At 37.2% G+C, this 15,874-nt stretch overlaps 1 protein-coding gene across 3 annotated transcripts; it reads left to right on the forward strand.

The window, feature by feature from the left end:
- The first annotated feature begins 66 nt into the window (after positions 1-66).
- LOC127838974 (coiled-coil domain-containing protein 92-like) lies at positions 67-14,626 on the forward strand. 3 transcript variants are annotated; one of them, XR_008030092.1, is made up of 5 exons: positions 71-208; positions 3,702-3,878; positions 6,196-6,243; positions 10,842-12,864; positions 13,303-14,626. XR_008030092.1 is itself a non-coding variant. In XM_052367127.1 (4 exons), exons 2-4 carry the CDS (start codon positions 3,752-3,754, stop codon positions 11,645-11,647), a joined length of 981 nt encoding a protein of 326 aa, XP_052223087.1. In that variant the 5' UTR covers positions 67-116; positions 3,702-3,751; the 3' UTR covers positions 11,648-14,626. The 3 variants fall into 3 exon arrangements, 2 of the variants coding, with proteins under 2 accessions (XP_052223087.1, XP_052223075.1); XM_052367127.1 differs by having other exon boundaries at positions 67-116; positions 10,842-14,626; XM_052367115.1 differs by having other exon boundaries at positions 10,842-14,626.
- Positions 14,627-15,874: the final 1,248 nt, after the last annotated feature.

A 15,874-nucleotide genomic window follows, 5' to 3' on the forward strand; every position in this document is an offset into this window, starting at 1 on the left:
AAATGATAATGAACAATTTAGAGCTTTTCTTTTACAAATTAAAAAAAATATGTTGACCCATTTCCTCCCATGGGGCATTAGCATTCTTGTTGTGAGGGGAAACTTTACTGGAGAAAGTAAGAAATGTTCAGCATTTTCTTCGCTTCCTTCGTTTAAAATCATGGTCCCCTCTGCAAAACACGTGCAATGTTACCTTAATATTTATATGGTAAGTTGCCATTCATATGTCCTTTCAAATATATGTCTAAAACGCAACAGAGATTGCTGTGTTTTGAAATATATCATGGAAATAAGTGGGTGGGGTATATGCTCTTGAGTCTTACATGAGAAAACAACAATGAAAATGAAACCTCATTGAATGAGTTGTTCGCACTCGTTTTAGTGATTAAGTGTTTCATAAATTAACTGAGGTTGGTGCAATAGCTCAATGTTTTTGACGCACCATTTGTTATGTAATGATACCAACAGCGGTATACATGCTTTGAACACAGGTGGAAGTAACGTACCTTGGATAGTATTTTTTTAGGAGCCCAATATATTGAAATAAATATATTAAATCATGTTTGATGAGAACAAAATTGACAAAGAGCCATGAAAAAAATACCCACCCTCTGATATTGGAATCATAACAAGGTCATTAACTAGACTCTATTATAGACCTGTCTTCGCGGGCCGCAATAATGTCAAAAATAGCTTTAATCCAAAGCATCCCTTGATCCTCCTATGGGTAATTGGACAACCTTTCCAAAAAAGTTAACTTCAAAAATATATGTCCAGCCATTAAGGCACAGTCAGTCGAAAACCGAGCAATATTTCGAGTCCGTTTGTCAACCCGAATAAATCTTCTACAGACTTTCAAACAATATTTTTGACTTTTCTCCCCTTATTCGATAGCTTGCGTCCTATTCATTTAAAACAACGAGGCGTGTCACATAATGCATGCATATGCAACCACTTACCCCTAAAAACTAATTCCAAAACAATCAGAATGATAAGTATTTTTCATTTATTTACTTTTATTAAAACATAGTTGTTGTTGTTGATTGGATATTTATGTGCCTGGCTCTGTCAGTGTAATTCACCGGCAAGCCGGGTTCAAGAGCGATGGCTACTTTCGTTTTCAAGTAAATCAATTTTAGAGTTAAAACAGTTGTTGCAAAGAAAATAAATAACATTTTGGAATTAGTTTTTAGGGGTAAGTGGTTCATATGCATGCATTATGTGACACGCCTCGTTGTTTTAAATGAATAGGACGCGAGCTATCGAATAAGGGGAGAAAAATCAAAAATATTGTTTGAAAGTCTGTAGAAGATTTATTCGGGTTGACAAACGGACTCGAAATATTGCTCGGTTTTCGACTGACTGTGAGTTAACGGCTGGACAGATATTTTTGAAGTTAACTTTTTTGGAAAGGTTGTCCAATTGCCCATAGGAGGATCAAGGGATGCTTTGGATTAAAGCTATTTTTTACATTTTTGCGGCCCGCGAAGACAGGTCTATAATAAAGTCTAGTTAATGACCTTGTTATGATTCCAATACAGGGCTTTTCATCCTTATATAACAGAGGCCGATATTCGGCTCCTTCCCAATTCTAAAAAGCCTTATTTTTTCCCAACTCTGGCTGAAAGACTTCCCAAAAAAAACGATTGAAATTTCCCTGAAAATCAAAAAAATAAACACAGCGGATAGTGTTTTGTAGCCAAGTTACTATTCGGTATAGTTTTACTGGTCTTGTAGATGATTGTAATTTCATTGAAAGCTTCCACGAGCGATAAACAAAGATGAAGGTTTATTTTGCGTAATTGTTGTCTGGTATCGATTTTTTCGCTACCAGTTCAGTTCAGGTATTTCCCCACTACCGCTAAGCCGAATTTTAATTGTATTTGTGTACCAGTCTAGAACAGAATATTGCGTAGTACGGGTTTTATTGTCGGTTTTTGCACGAGGGCCGCAAGGGAGGTCACCAGTGTCATCGCTGAATTTTTAGTTTGAAAATGTCACATAATGGTAAATATTACCTAAAATCAGTTAAGAAACGAAAGCTCCTGGACTCTAAAGAAGATCAAAAGTTTATCTGTTTGAAAATATAGCTGGCCAATCTTTGAAAAGAACATTTCCAGGTCATTAATTCATAACAAAAATAAAGTTCAAACCATTATTGTGACTGTTTAAAATTGATTAAATGATTTACCTGTGATGAAATGCTTTAAAAGTTTTTTCCCAAAATGGCCATTTATCGCGCTTAAATTTCCCAATTTGCAAGGCTAGGGCTTCTTCCCAATTTCCAGATGAAAAGCCCTGCAATATCAGAGGGTGGGTATTTTTTTTTCATGGCTCTTTGTCAATTTTTTTTCTCATTAACCATGATTTTATATATTTATTTGAATATATTGGGCTCCTAAAAAAATACTATCCAAGGTACGTTACTTCCACCTGTGGCCTTGAATACATTGTAAAATACAGATATTATGTCACCATAATGATGAGATTTGGTCAGAATGCTTGTCATGACAATATCTAAGCCTCGTTGGAATCTGTGTTATGTGCATCCAAAAACTAATTTAACAAAATAAATCTTTAAAAAACCTTGTTATCAATGTAGCGGTCACATTTATGACCCAATCTGAATGAAACTTTAATCAGAATGTTTATCTTGACAATAGCAAGGTTCAGTTTGACTCTGAGTCACATGCATCCAAAAAATAGCCTAGGTCACCAGGTTTAATTTGATAGAAACCCTGTTATTCCTGAAGAGGTTTGATTTACATGTATGACTCATTCTTTATGAGACTCGGTCAGAATGTTAATCGTCTGGCATAGTTCAAATCTTGGTCACATGCCACCAAACTTGGTCAGAAGTTGTATCTTGACAATATCTAGGGTAAGTTTTAATATGGGTATTGCCGGGTTAAAAACTAGGTCAAGGGGTCACTAAGTGCATTTCAAGAATTTAGCATGGTGTCTGCTCTCTACTTGAAGTAGTTTTCACCTGATCTTCTCCAAACTTGTTCAGAAGTTGTATGTAGACAATATCTAGGTCAAGTTCGAATATGGGTCATGCCGGGTCAAAAACTAGATCACAGGGTCACTTAGTGCATTTCAAGGATTTAGCATGGTGTCCACTCTCTAATTGAAGTAGCTTTCATCCAATCTTCACCAAACTTGGTCAAAAGTTGTATCTAGACAATATCTAGGTCAAGTTGGAATATGGGTCATGCTGGGTCAAAAACAAGGTCACTGGGTCACTTAATGCATTTCAATTATTTAGCATGGTGTCCACTCTTTTATTAATGTAGTTTTCATCCGATCTTCACCAAATTTTGTCAGAAGTTGTTCTTACAGGGTCACATAGTGCATTTAAAACAATCACCATTGTGTCTTTTACCCTAGTCCATTAGTTGTGATATCATGCTACACTTGTATCGCCGGTTTTCGTTCGTGCTTTCCACGATTTTGAGGAAATTGACAGTCGGCATTTTATTTACTTTTTTTTTTCATACTTCATATATGCAATTCATGGTTCACACTTTGCAAAACCTTTAAACGGGCGTCTCTTATGACAGTTTGGCTCTCTTGTTAATAATTATAAACAGTCTCGTTATGACCTTTTGACGTTTTGTGCATTGTTTTCTTAAAAAGAAAAGATTTTTTTTGCAATACAAATACATCTCTGTTCTTAATGTGATATTGCCTTTTAACAGATGTAAAAAAAACACCAGTGGATTCAGACTAAGTCAAAATCACGGTCACCATGTCGATGCAAGAGGCAATCCACAAACGTAACCTGGAGGTATCCATCCTGTTTATGCAGCAGCAGCATGCAGCCACACTGAAGGCCCTCCATGAGGAAATACAAACACTGCAGAAAAAATGCTCAGGTTGGTTTTGATAAACGCCTTGCTCTTGAAAATAGGGTTACATGCATTTGGGGACTAGTGTCCCAGATTAGCCTGTGCAGTCTGCTCAGGCTAATCAGGGATGTCACTTTACGCCTTAACTTGATTACTACTAAGAAGATACTTTCTTTAAACAAAAAATACAATAAAAGCGAAAAATGTCGTCCTGCATTAGCTTGTGCAAACTGCACTAGCCAATCTGGGATTGCACTTTATGAACGTGCATAAGCTGTGCCCCATTGTCCCTGATCAAGGCTCATATCCCTTGTCACGATCCATGTTCTACTGGCATCTTTGTTCTGGTACCCAGCAAGCAGAGTGCCATGGAACACGTTTCTGTATGCACATACACTGTAAATTCACGCTGATTATCAGATAGTGATTCCTTTTTGGTACTTTGCAATCTTGGATAATTTCACCTTGTACCCGGTACTTAAACTGCAGATAATCGCGCAAGGCAGTGTAGGGCAATCTTTTTGTGAGACTGCAACACTTAATTTCTTATAAATCAGTTATGTCGTATTTAAATGAAAACATGAACATTCTATTGTTGTTGTTTTTAGCTCACCTGAGCACAACGTGATCATGGTGAGCTTTTGTGATCACTTTTTGTCCGTCGTGCGTCGTCAACATTTTGCCTTGTGAACTCTCTAGAGGCCACATTTATTGTCTGATCTTCCTGAAATTTGGTCAGAACATTTGTCCCATTGATACCTCGACTGAGTTCGAAACTGGGTCATGCTGGGTCAAAAACTAGTTCACTAGGTAAAAAAACAAACAAACTTGTGAACACTGTAGATTCACATTTGATGCCCAATCTTCATGTAACTTTGTCAAAATGTTTGTCTAAATGATATGTTGGTTGAGTTCAAAATTGGTTCCGGTCAGTTGAAAAACATGGCTGCCAGGGGTCGGGGCAGTATTTCTTATATGGCTATAGAGAAACCTTGTGAACACTCTAGAAGTCACAATTTTTGCCCAATCATCATGAAGCTTAGTCAAAACATTGGTTTCATTGATATCTCGGACGAGTTCGAAAATGGTCCAGATCGGTGAAAAAACATGGCCGCCAGGGGGCGGGGCAGTTTTCCTCAATGGCTATTGTAAAACCTTGTTAACACTCTAGAGGCCACATTTATTGTCCAATCTTCATGAAATTTGGTCGGAAGATTGGTCTCAATAATGTCTTGGATGAGATTGAAAATGCTTACGTTTGCTTGAAAAACATGGCCGCTAAGGGGCGGGGCATTTTTCCTTATATGGCTATAGTAAAATCTTGTTAACACTCTAGAGGCCACATTTATTGTCCGATCTTCATGAAAGTTGGTCAGAAGATTCACCCACATAATATCTTGGACGAGTTCAAAAATGATGCTAAGTGGTTGAAAAACATGGCTGCCAGGGGGCGGGGCATTTTTCCTTATATGGCTATAGTAAAACCTTGTTAACACTCTAGAGGCCACATTTATTTTCCGATCTTCATGAAACTTGGTCAGAAGATTTGTCCTAATGATATCTTGGATGAGTTCGAATATGGTTTCGGTTGCTTAAAAAACATGGCCACCAGGGGGCGGGGAATTTTTCCTAATATGGCTATATATCATGCTTTAGTAAAACCTTGTTAACACTCTAGAGGCCACATTAATTGTCCGAGCATCATGAAACTTGGTCAGATGATTTGTCCCAATGATATCTTGGATGAGTTCGAAAATGGTTCTGGTTGGTGGAAAAACATGGCTGCCAAGGGGGCGTGGCATTTTTCCGCATATAGCTATAGTTAAACCTTGTTAACACTCTAGAAGCCATATTTATTGTACGATCATCATGAAACTTTGTCAGAAGATTTGTCCCAATGATATTTTGGAAAAGTTCGAAAGTGGTTCCAGTTGCTTGAAAAACATGGCCACTAGTGGGTGGGGCATTTTTCCTTATATGGACTTATGAATCTTCATGAAACTTTGTCAGTATATTTGTTTTAATGATATCTTGGATGTGTATGAAAATGGTTCTGGTCTGTTGAAAAACGTGGCTGCCAGGTTGTTCACTTATCATGAAAGTTGGTAAAAACATATTGTTCTAATGACATCTTGGGCTGCACAGAACAGGTCAGTTACTTTGAATCTTAGGTGAGCGACTTTGGGCCTTTCAGGTCCTCTTGTTGCATAATTTAATCGTATTGATCGGTTTTATCCATTTGGAATATAACAGGCAGGTAATGATCTCTCATAGATTACATTATAGTATGTTTATTTTAACCGTTCACAAGGCCTTAAGTTAAGTCAATTTGCTTACATTTCAGATTTGACGTTCGAGTTGAATATGGCAGGGCTAGATGTGAATGATGGAGGTATAAAAGGCAAAGTTTTCCTTGTTTTGATACAATTGTATTCTGAATTGATAATGCAGTACCTTCCCCCAATAGTGTTTCTTCAGGAGCATCCCTATTTGAGGCACTTTTAACCCCTACTTGAACACACCAGAAGTTCTTTTTTTAGCTCACCTGAGCACAAAGTGCTCATGGTGAGCTTTTGTGATCGCCTTTTGTCCGTCGTGCGTTGTCCGTTGTGTGACGTCAACATTTGCCTTGTTCACTCTCTAGAGGCCACATTTATTTCCAATCTTCAGGAAATTTGGTCATAAGATTGGTTTCAATGATATCTTGGATGAGTTCAAAAATGGTTACATTTGCTTGAAAAACATGGCTGCCAAGGGGAGGGGCATTTTTCCTTATATGACTATAATGGCTATAGTAAAATCTTGTTAACACTCTAGAGGCCACATTTATTGTCTGATCTTCATGAAACTTGGTCAGAAGATTCATCCCAATATTATCTTGGACGAGTTCGAAAATGATGCCGGTTGGTTGAAAAACATGGCCGCCAGGGGGCAGGGCATTTTTCCTTATAAACTTGAAACTTGCTTGAAACTTGCTATTTTGATGAAACGCCTATTTATATAATTATATTCAATGGCGTTGTACGAAACATATATATGTACATAATATTGATAAAAAATAAGTGGTATTGATAATATTATGCAGCATTAATTAAAGGATTAATGATCTAAATATGTGTGATATAAATAATAATGCTGTAAGAAACTTAAGCAATAAAACAATACCGGCTAAACTATTAAAACACAGTAAAAGTAAAATATTATGTAATAAATTGATATAACTAGGGTTAAGACAATAATTATAATGATTTTATGAGTTATATGGCTATAATAAAAAAACCTTGTTAGCACTCTAGAGGCCACATTTATTTCTAGATCTTCATGAAATTTGGTCAGAAGATTGGTTTCAATGATATCTTGGATGAGTTTGAAAATGGTTACGTTTGCTTGAAAAACATGGCTGCCAAGGGGCGGGGCATTTTTCCTTATATGGCTATAGTAAAATCTTGTTAACACTCTAGAGGCCTCATTTATTGTCTGATCTTCATGAAAGTTGGTCAGAAGATTCATCCTAATAATATCTTGGACGAGTTTGAAAATGATGCAGGTTGGTTGAAAAACATGGCCGCCAGGGGGTGGGGCATTTTTCCTAATACGGCTAAAGTGAAACCTTGTTAACACTCTAGAGGCCACATTTATTGTCCAATCTTGATGAAATATGGTCAGAAGATTTGTCTTAATGATATTTTGGATGAGTTCAAAAATGGTTACGTTTGCTTGAATAACATGGCTGCCAAGGGGCGGGGCATTTTTCCTTATATGGCTTTATAAGGCAATAGTAAAATCTTGTTAACACTCTAGAGGCCACATTTATAGTCCGATCTTCATGAAACTCGGTTAGAAGATTCATCCCAATAATATCTTGGACGAGTTCAAAAATTATGCCAGTTGGTTGAAAAACATGGCCACCACAGGGGCGGGGCTATTTTTCTTATATGGCTATAGTAAAACCTTGTTAACACTCTAGAGGTCACATTTATTTTCCGATCATCATGAAACTTGGTCAGAAGATTTGTCCCAATGATATCATGGATGTGTTCGAAAATGGTTTTGGTTGCTTTAAAAACATGGCCACTAGGGGCGGGGCATTTTTCCTTATATGGCTATATATGGCTAAAGTAAAACCTTGTTAACACTCTAGAGGCCACATTTATTGTCCAATCATGAAATTTGGTCAGAAGATTGGTCTCAATGATATCTTGGATGAGTTCGAAAATAATTATGTTTGATTCCAAGGGGCGGGGCATTTTTCCTTATATGGCTAATTGGCTATTGTAAAATCTTGTTAACACTCTAGAGGCCACATTTACTGTCCGATCTTCATGAAACTTTGTCAGAAGATTCATCTTGATAATATCTTGGATGAGTTCAAAAATGATGCCGGTTGGTGGAAAAACATGGCTGCCAGGGGGCGGGGCATTTTTCCTTATATGGCTATCAGAGCTACAGATAAGCTGCGTATTTGCGTAAATACGCAATCAAAAATAGGTGGATACGCAATTTTTTTCAAAATCTCTGCATACCGGTACTCAAAACAAATCGCCGATACCCAATTCGAGCCGCCTTCTATGCGTAATGAAAAATCCCGTTTTGTTTTGGCCGTTTTGACTCGAGTCTTAATCGACAAGCGCTTGTTTTATCTGGTAACGTATTTACCAATGGTTTAGATGATAACATATGCGAGTCAAACAAAATGGCGTCTCGAGGCAGACGAAAAGTTTCACAAAAAATACAAAAAAACAAAATAGATTCCTTTGTTGTGTTAAATAAATCTAAATCTAAAACAATTGCAAAGGATATAGTTAAGGACATTATTAACTCCATGTTTTGTTCCGTGGACATCTGCGGAAGTATTTTAGATGAACTTGTTGATGGGATGAACAGGGGGCTGGAACGGTGTTGGGAAAGTATAATAACGTGTGTTAAGACCGAAAATGCCCCAAAAATAATTTTTAATATAATAATAGTAACCCTTACCATAACCCTAGTTCTCCAAAATAAGATTTTCAGTGCTTTGTGCTAACAGTTGTTATTGTTTATTGATAGAGCTATGTCTTCGCTACGTCTAAATGCCAAAGTGGTTTATTTGTATTATATTTTGGCAATGCAACCGGACTCTGATTGATGGCTGTCAGAAAATAAAACAAATGAGTTGAAACCCGTGTTACTATTATTATATTTAATTTTGGATTTTGGCATTTTCGGTCAAAATACACTATATTATACTATCCAAACACCATTCCAGCCCCCTTAGATGGGGTGTGTTATGTTTCCAAAACAAAAGTACTGGCCCATATTGAAACAAAAACAATTAGAAACACATTCGATGAGTGGGTTGAGAAATTCCATTGGCTTCAGATTGTTGAATCTGGTAGCAGAAAGATGGAACAACCTATACTGCAATTGAATACATAACAGTGACTTTATGTAGGTAAGGTTTTGAGAAGCTAAATATATGTTTTAATGCAATTACCCAATTCTCTTGTTTGTTTTGGTACAAATACCCAATTATTTTTTTATATGAGCGGGTATCATACTTTTGGATACCCAATCACGTTTTCCATTACCCAATTCATTCTTATTTTGAAGGGTATTACCGAATTACCCTAAAAAGCTTATCTGTAGCTCTGATGGCTATAGTAAAACCTTGTTAACACTGTAGAGGCGACATTTATTTTCCGATCTTCGTGAAACTTGGTCATAAGATTTGTCCCAATAATATCTTGTTATCTCAGGTTAGCGACTTTGGGCCTTTCAGGCCCTCTTGTTAAAATATGCACATAGAAACATCAGCAGGCAAATATTAATACCCTTTGTAGCTTTCAGCCAACTGACAATCCTGCTACGAAAGCTGATGGTCTAGGTCATAATGGCCTTATATAAGTCAAGACACACTGGTTTATGTCATAATGGCCTTATATAAGTCAAGACACACTGACCACACAATTAAACCAGTGTACGGGTGATCAAAAACATGTGTTGCTTCACCGAAAATTATATTAAAAACCTTCAAGCAGCCACCATGTAGAACCTTGAGTTTCATCACATATTAGCATAAATTGACCCAATTACATGTAAAATGCTCTGTTGCTTTTCTATAAAATAAGGCTACAATTGAACAATCTGTGTATGACATGTGTACTTGCAGTCAAGTGAGCTCACACAAGTTTAAATGGGCAAATCTGTAATAAAAATAAAATGTTAATGCCATTTTCAAACTTGTTAAATATTTTATTAAAAATGCTTTAGCAAAATATTCTGTCTTAATTACTGCTAATGAAATTGTAATCTGAAAACTATTCAGTTGTACTGATCTCGTATTGTAAACATTGATTTTGCATGTATCTATCTTAATCACAATAGTTGTGTTTTGACAATGTCAGTTCACCAAAGTACATTCCTTGCTATGTTGGGTTCATACAATTTAAGGAGTTAAACTGAAGTCATTTAAATAGATCACAAATCTGCGTTTTTGAGTCAAGATGATATCACAAATATCCACAACAGTGTAATTACATGCAAAAACCCTAAGCATGTGATCAAACAATACCAAACAGGAGTTATAACCCATATATTATCAGCGCATGCTTTTCTGTAATATAGCACACTATCATATATTATTGTTAAAAGTTATATTTCATATATTTTCTAGAATTTCTTAGCACAATATATATATAATAATAATAAATATTGGTCCAGTCTATACTATATTAATCCCATGTGTGCTGCAGTATACAATATACCCGTATACATTATAACAATGTATATTGGTCCAGTCTATTGTATACTATATGTATCCCACGTGTGCTGCAGGTAACTGTAAACAAAATATACCCCTATATGTTATAACTATGTATATTGGTCCAGTCTATGCATGTATACTATGTATCCCACGTGTGCTGCAGTATACTATATACCCATACATGATCTAACAAGGTATATTGGTCCAGTCTATGCATGTATTCTATATATATCTCACATGTGCTGCAGTTCCACCTGAGGTTACGGAGCACATCAAGCATCTGGAGAAAATGATGGACGCGCAGCGCGAGACGCAGCATGAGCTTGAGGTGGAGCTGGAGAAGAAGGACCGTCTGATTAAGGAGAATGACTACACGTACAAGAGGCAGAAGATGAAACACATCGAGGAAATACGGGCCAAAAACAGGGAACTGGAACAGCTCCGAGCCGAGTTGGACGCAACAGCAAACAGTAGTGCGTACTATCAAAATGAACTTCTGAAAATCAAAAAAGCAAAGTTTCACCCGATGCCTAATCAGGAACTTTCTGACACTCATAAAGACAAAGACAGCTCTGTGAATCATGCCCCTGTACCTCCGAAGGAGAGCAGGTCAAACCCAAAGAGGGCGTTTCACATCCGTCGGACATTGACTGACAATTCTAGTAAAGACTCGATTCTAACGCCCGTCAGACCGGGAAGTAGTGGTGGCGCTGCTCGGGCTGGCTCTGGAAGCACCAGTAGGTCTGATTCCCCCACTGCGGAGCTTGCCAGGCCGTTCCTGCGGGGTGGGGAGGAGGAGGTTGTACAGATCAAGCAGTCAAACCCACTTCCCCCCATACGCACCTCGTCCGGCCGGGTCGTGTTTGGGGAACCGGTCGAGGTTGTACAGCTCAGTGTTCACAACGTGCCACAGCCCCTGTCACGCAGCAAGAAGTCTGTCACCTCCGTCGCTGTACAGGAAGTGGAAACTCTTGCCATTGGTCAAGTGACCCACGCCGACCCCGCCTGGAAACATCAGCGGAGGAAGGAGCACCGGAGCTCAGAGTACAGATAGGCAGTAACAAATCATTGGTCTGGGAAAATGGGGCTTAATGCATGTGAGTAAAACCCTGTTTTTCCAGACCGAGGCTTATTTTTGAAAAAAACTGTGTATACTTGTTTGATTGCTTGGAAAGATTTTACATATTATATTAAGAAGTATTTTAAAGGTTTCATTATTCCTTTATGATATTTTTGTTTTAAATAAAACTGAAAGATGTGTTAATTTTATTTTCAGTCCCCCTGTAATTCTACATACAGATTATGTTCATCCTATCATTTCATCTATTTTTCTCACTTGTTTTATTTTTATACAGATTCTATTATGTTTTTATTAAGTGTTTGTGCTATGTTTATAAGATTCTCTTTGTTCTTGATTTTTTTTCAGACTGTGATATTGTGAATTTTAACAGCTGTCTCTTTGTGATAGTAACCTACTTATTTGTGATGTGATGCACAAAAGCTGAACAACATAAATTTTATTTCACCTTCATAGAATAAAGTAAAACAAAACATTGCTGACATCTTAACCTTGTGGCCAATAAGTTAAGGTAGTAAAATTATAGGGCATATATTCTTTGTCCTATGTTGGTCTTGTATTCAATTGACATTGATCATCGCATTGTAGTCTTTGTTTTCTATCTTGCTTTAACTGATTTCGATTGATTTAATTCACAGTGTGTTTAGAAACAAGATCGATGAAAAAAAAACTGTTTAATACTGGACCTAATTGGCTGATCAAATCAAGTTAGGACAAGTGTGAACTGCTAGATCATAATGAGTGGCAATCTGAGAAAAAGCATGCGGGTAAAGTGCCTTCATATGCATTAAGCCCTGTTTTCACAATAAGAGGCTCATATATAGAATCACAACCAAGTAAAATGAATGCGGAGTTATTTGCTGAAATTATGACGAGCTAAGCATGTTTTACAGTATGGCATATAAGGTAACTGTATAATGTACAAGCTGACAGGTCAAACAAGGCATTAGTGCCATACATGTACTTGCAAATCTTAAGTTAAAATCAATACTGACAAACAAATCAAAGTTTTTATGTCCCCTACTATAGTAGTGGGGGACATTGTTTTTGCCCTGTCTGTTGGTTGGTCTGTTGGTTGGTTGGTTTGCGCCAACTTTAACATTTTGCAATAACTTTTGCTATATTGAAGATAGCAACTTCATATTTGGCATGCATGTGTATCTCATGAAGCTGCACATTTTGAGTGGTGAAAGGTCAAGGTCATCCTTCAAGGTCAGAGGTCAAATATATGTGGCCAAAATCGCTCATTTTATGAATACTTTTGCAATTTTGAAGATAGCAACTTCATATTTGGCATGCATGTGTATCTCATGAAGCTGCACATTTTGAGAGGTGAAAGGTCAAGGTCATCCTTCAAGGTCAGAGGTCAAATATATGTGGCCAAAATCGCTCATTTTATGAATACTTTTGCAATTTTGAAGATAGCAACTTCATATTTGACATGCATGTGTATCTCATGGAGCTGCACATTTTGAGTGGTGAAAGGTCAAGGTCATCCTTCAAGGTCAGAGGTCAAATATATGTGGCCCAAATCGCTTATTTTATGAATACTTATGCAATATTGAAGATAGCAACTTGATATTTGGCATGCATGTGTATCTCATGGAGCTGCACATTTTGAGTGGTGAAAGGTCAAGGTCAAGGTCATCATTCAAGGTCAGAGGTCAAATATATGTGGCCCAAATCGCTTATTTTATGAATACTTTTGCAATATTGAAGATAGCAACTTGATATTAGGCATGCATGTGTATTCCATGGAGCTTCACATTTTGAGTGGTGAAAGGTCAAGGTAAAGGTCATCCTTCAAGGTCAAATATATGTGGTCAAAATTGCTCATGTAATGTCACTTCTGCAATATTGAAGCTAGCAATTTTATATTTGAAATGCGTGTGTATCTCAAGGAGCTGCACATTTTGAGTGGTGAAGGGTCAAGGTCAAGGTCATCCTTCAAGGTCAATCGTCATATAGGGGGACATTGTGTTTCACAAACACATCTTGTTGCTTATGCATTGGTTTGCTATTTGGATTATTATCGTGTTATGATTTCTTGTCTGGTATAAAACAATTAGAAAAAAAGTTGAAACAAATAAAGCTAGTTATCTTAAATATTTGTGTTCATCAATTCTGATCTTGACTGACTTTAAAACCGTGCTTTCATGGTGATAATGATTGTTTTTCAAGTTGTGTTGTTTGTGTGCTCTATCACTCGTATGCTGTCACCATTATCCATTTATCACTTCGAGATGATCTCATGTCATGTAGTAAAACAAATAAGCCTCGTTCTGGGAAAACTGGGCTTAATGCATGTGTGTAAAGTGTCTTTCCAGATTCGCCTGTGTACTTTGCACAGGTCAATCATAGAAGACACGTTCCGCCTAGACTGGATTTTCATTTAGAAAAGACTTCATTTTAACAAAAAAAAATCATAAATGCGGAAAGGGACATCCCTGATTAGCCAGTGCACACTGCACAGGATAATATTAGACAATACTTTACGCATATGCTTTAAGCCCGGTTTTCTCAGAGTGCAGCTTAAATTAGTTTAGTGAAATTATTGTTGTCCTATTTGTTTACCTGATCGTAATTAAACTAAAGTTTTACAGACTGCTGTAAGATCTTCTCATGTTCAAGAACATTACTTTTGTGATATGCTTTATTTTGAAATATTCCATTTATTGTTTATCCCAAATTAACTAAATGTTGTTTCACTGAGAGGCTGCACTAGGTTTCATTCCTAATATACTTACCAAATGTGCTGACATATGCTAAAGTAGAGATTACGTGTTATGTTGCTTCTCGGTTTTGTTTATACTACAGAAATGCATAAAGGCTAAAGCACAAAGTTGCCTTTGCTTAAAGACGTGCTTTGTTATCATATCATTAATATTGTTCGGGTCCACATCAACTGTGATGTTACCATGTTTTGTAATGGGCACAATAAAATACTAAATATTTTTTTGCGGTTTGAATATTGACATTTTTATGCCCCTCTTCGAAGAAGAAGAGGTATATTGTTTTGCTGGATGTCGGTCGGTCTGTTTGTCGGAAGACCAGTTCATTTCCGATAAATAAATCATCAACAAATTTACATTTTGGATTGATACTTTACATGTGCATTGGCCTTGGACAGTAGATGACCTTTAATGACATTGGGGTCACTAGGTCAAAGGTCAAGGTCACAATCACACTAAGTGTGATGCTGGAAGTCAGTCAGTCTGTCTGTAGGTAGACCAGTTCGTTTCCGATCAATAACTCGTCAACGAATTTACCGATTGGCTTGATACTTTACATGTGGATTGGCCTTGGACAGTAGATGACCCCTATTGAAATCGGGGTCACTAGGTCAAAGGTCAAGGTTACTATCACAGTAAGGGTGAAAACTTTTTCCGATCAATAACTCGTCAACCAATTGACCAACTTGTTTAATACTTCTCATGTGCATTGGCCTTGGACAGTAGATGACCCTTAGTTTGAGTGTATAGTTGAGCTTACATATAACATCAAAATTAACGTTTCCGTCAACATTCGTTTGTCATGTTGTATATCGTACGTAATGTACACAAATGTTTGTACAGTAACTACTCGGATGGAAAATCTTAAGGAACAGCAACCTTAGTAGTATGTATAGGAACATTTTTTACAGCGTGGTGAAAATCGCAGGAATAAGTTGTTTAAAAAGTCTTCAACTATTGGGATGAGTAATACTTCAAATATTGGTAAAGCTTTGAGTGGCCCAATGGTTCCATGTGCATCATCAGGGGGTTAACTGAGCAGGCCATTTTTGATTGAATACAAGAGTATTTCAAAGTTAATGAGGTCATTCATAAGGACCTACAACGTATCCCAGCGTGGCATTAACCGAATGTCCGGAGGAAACCCCGCTAACAAAACTAACTTGAGCTGGTAGTTGGATTTGGGTTGACGATGTATGGCGAGTTCCGTCCGACAGAAATGCCATCCATTAAAGATACTCCTAATCATCCCAATATTCATACATGTGTTTTTTATGAGGATGAAACGGCTTTAGTGTCGAAGAAAAGGGCGTATATAGTTTTCGCACTGTCCGTTAGTCTGTCTGTTACACTTTTTGTGTCTGCTCTCTAATTCGAATAGTTTTCATCCGATCTTTACCAAACTTGGTCAGAAGTTGTATCTAGACAATATCTAGGTCAAGTTCGAATATGGGTCATGCCGCGTCAAAAA

This window comes from Dreissena polymorpha, chromosome 1, assembly GCF_020536995.1.
Source record: "Dreissena polymorpha isolate Duluth1 chromosome 1, UMN_Dpol_1.0, whole genome shotgun sequence".
Taxonomy (NCBI): Eukaryota; Metazoa; Mollusca; class Bivalvia; order Myida; family Dreissenidae; genus Dreissena; species Dreissena polymorpha.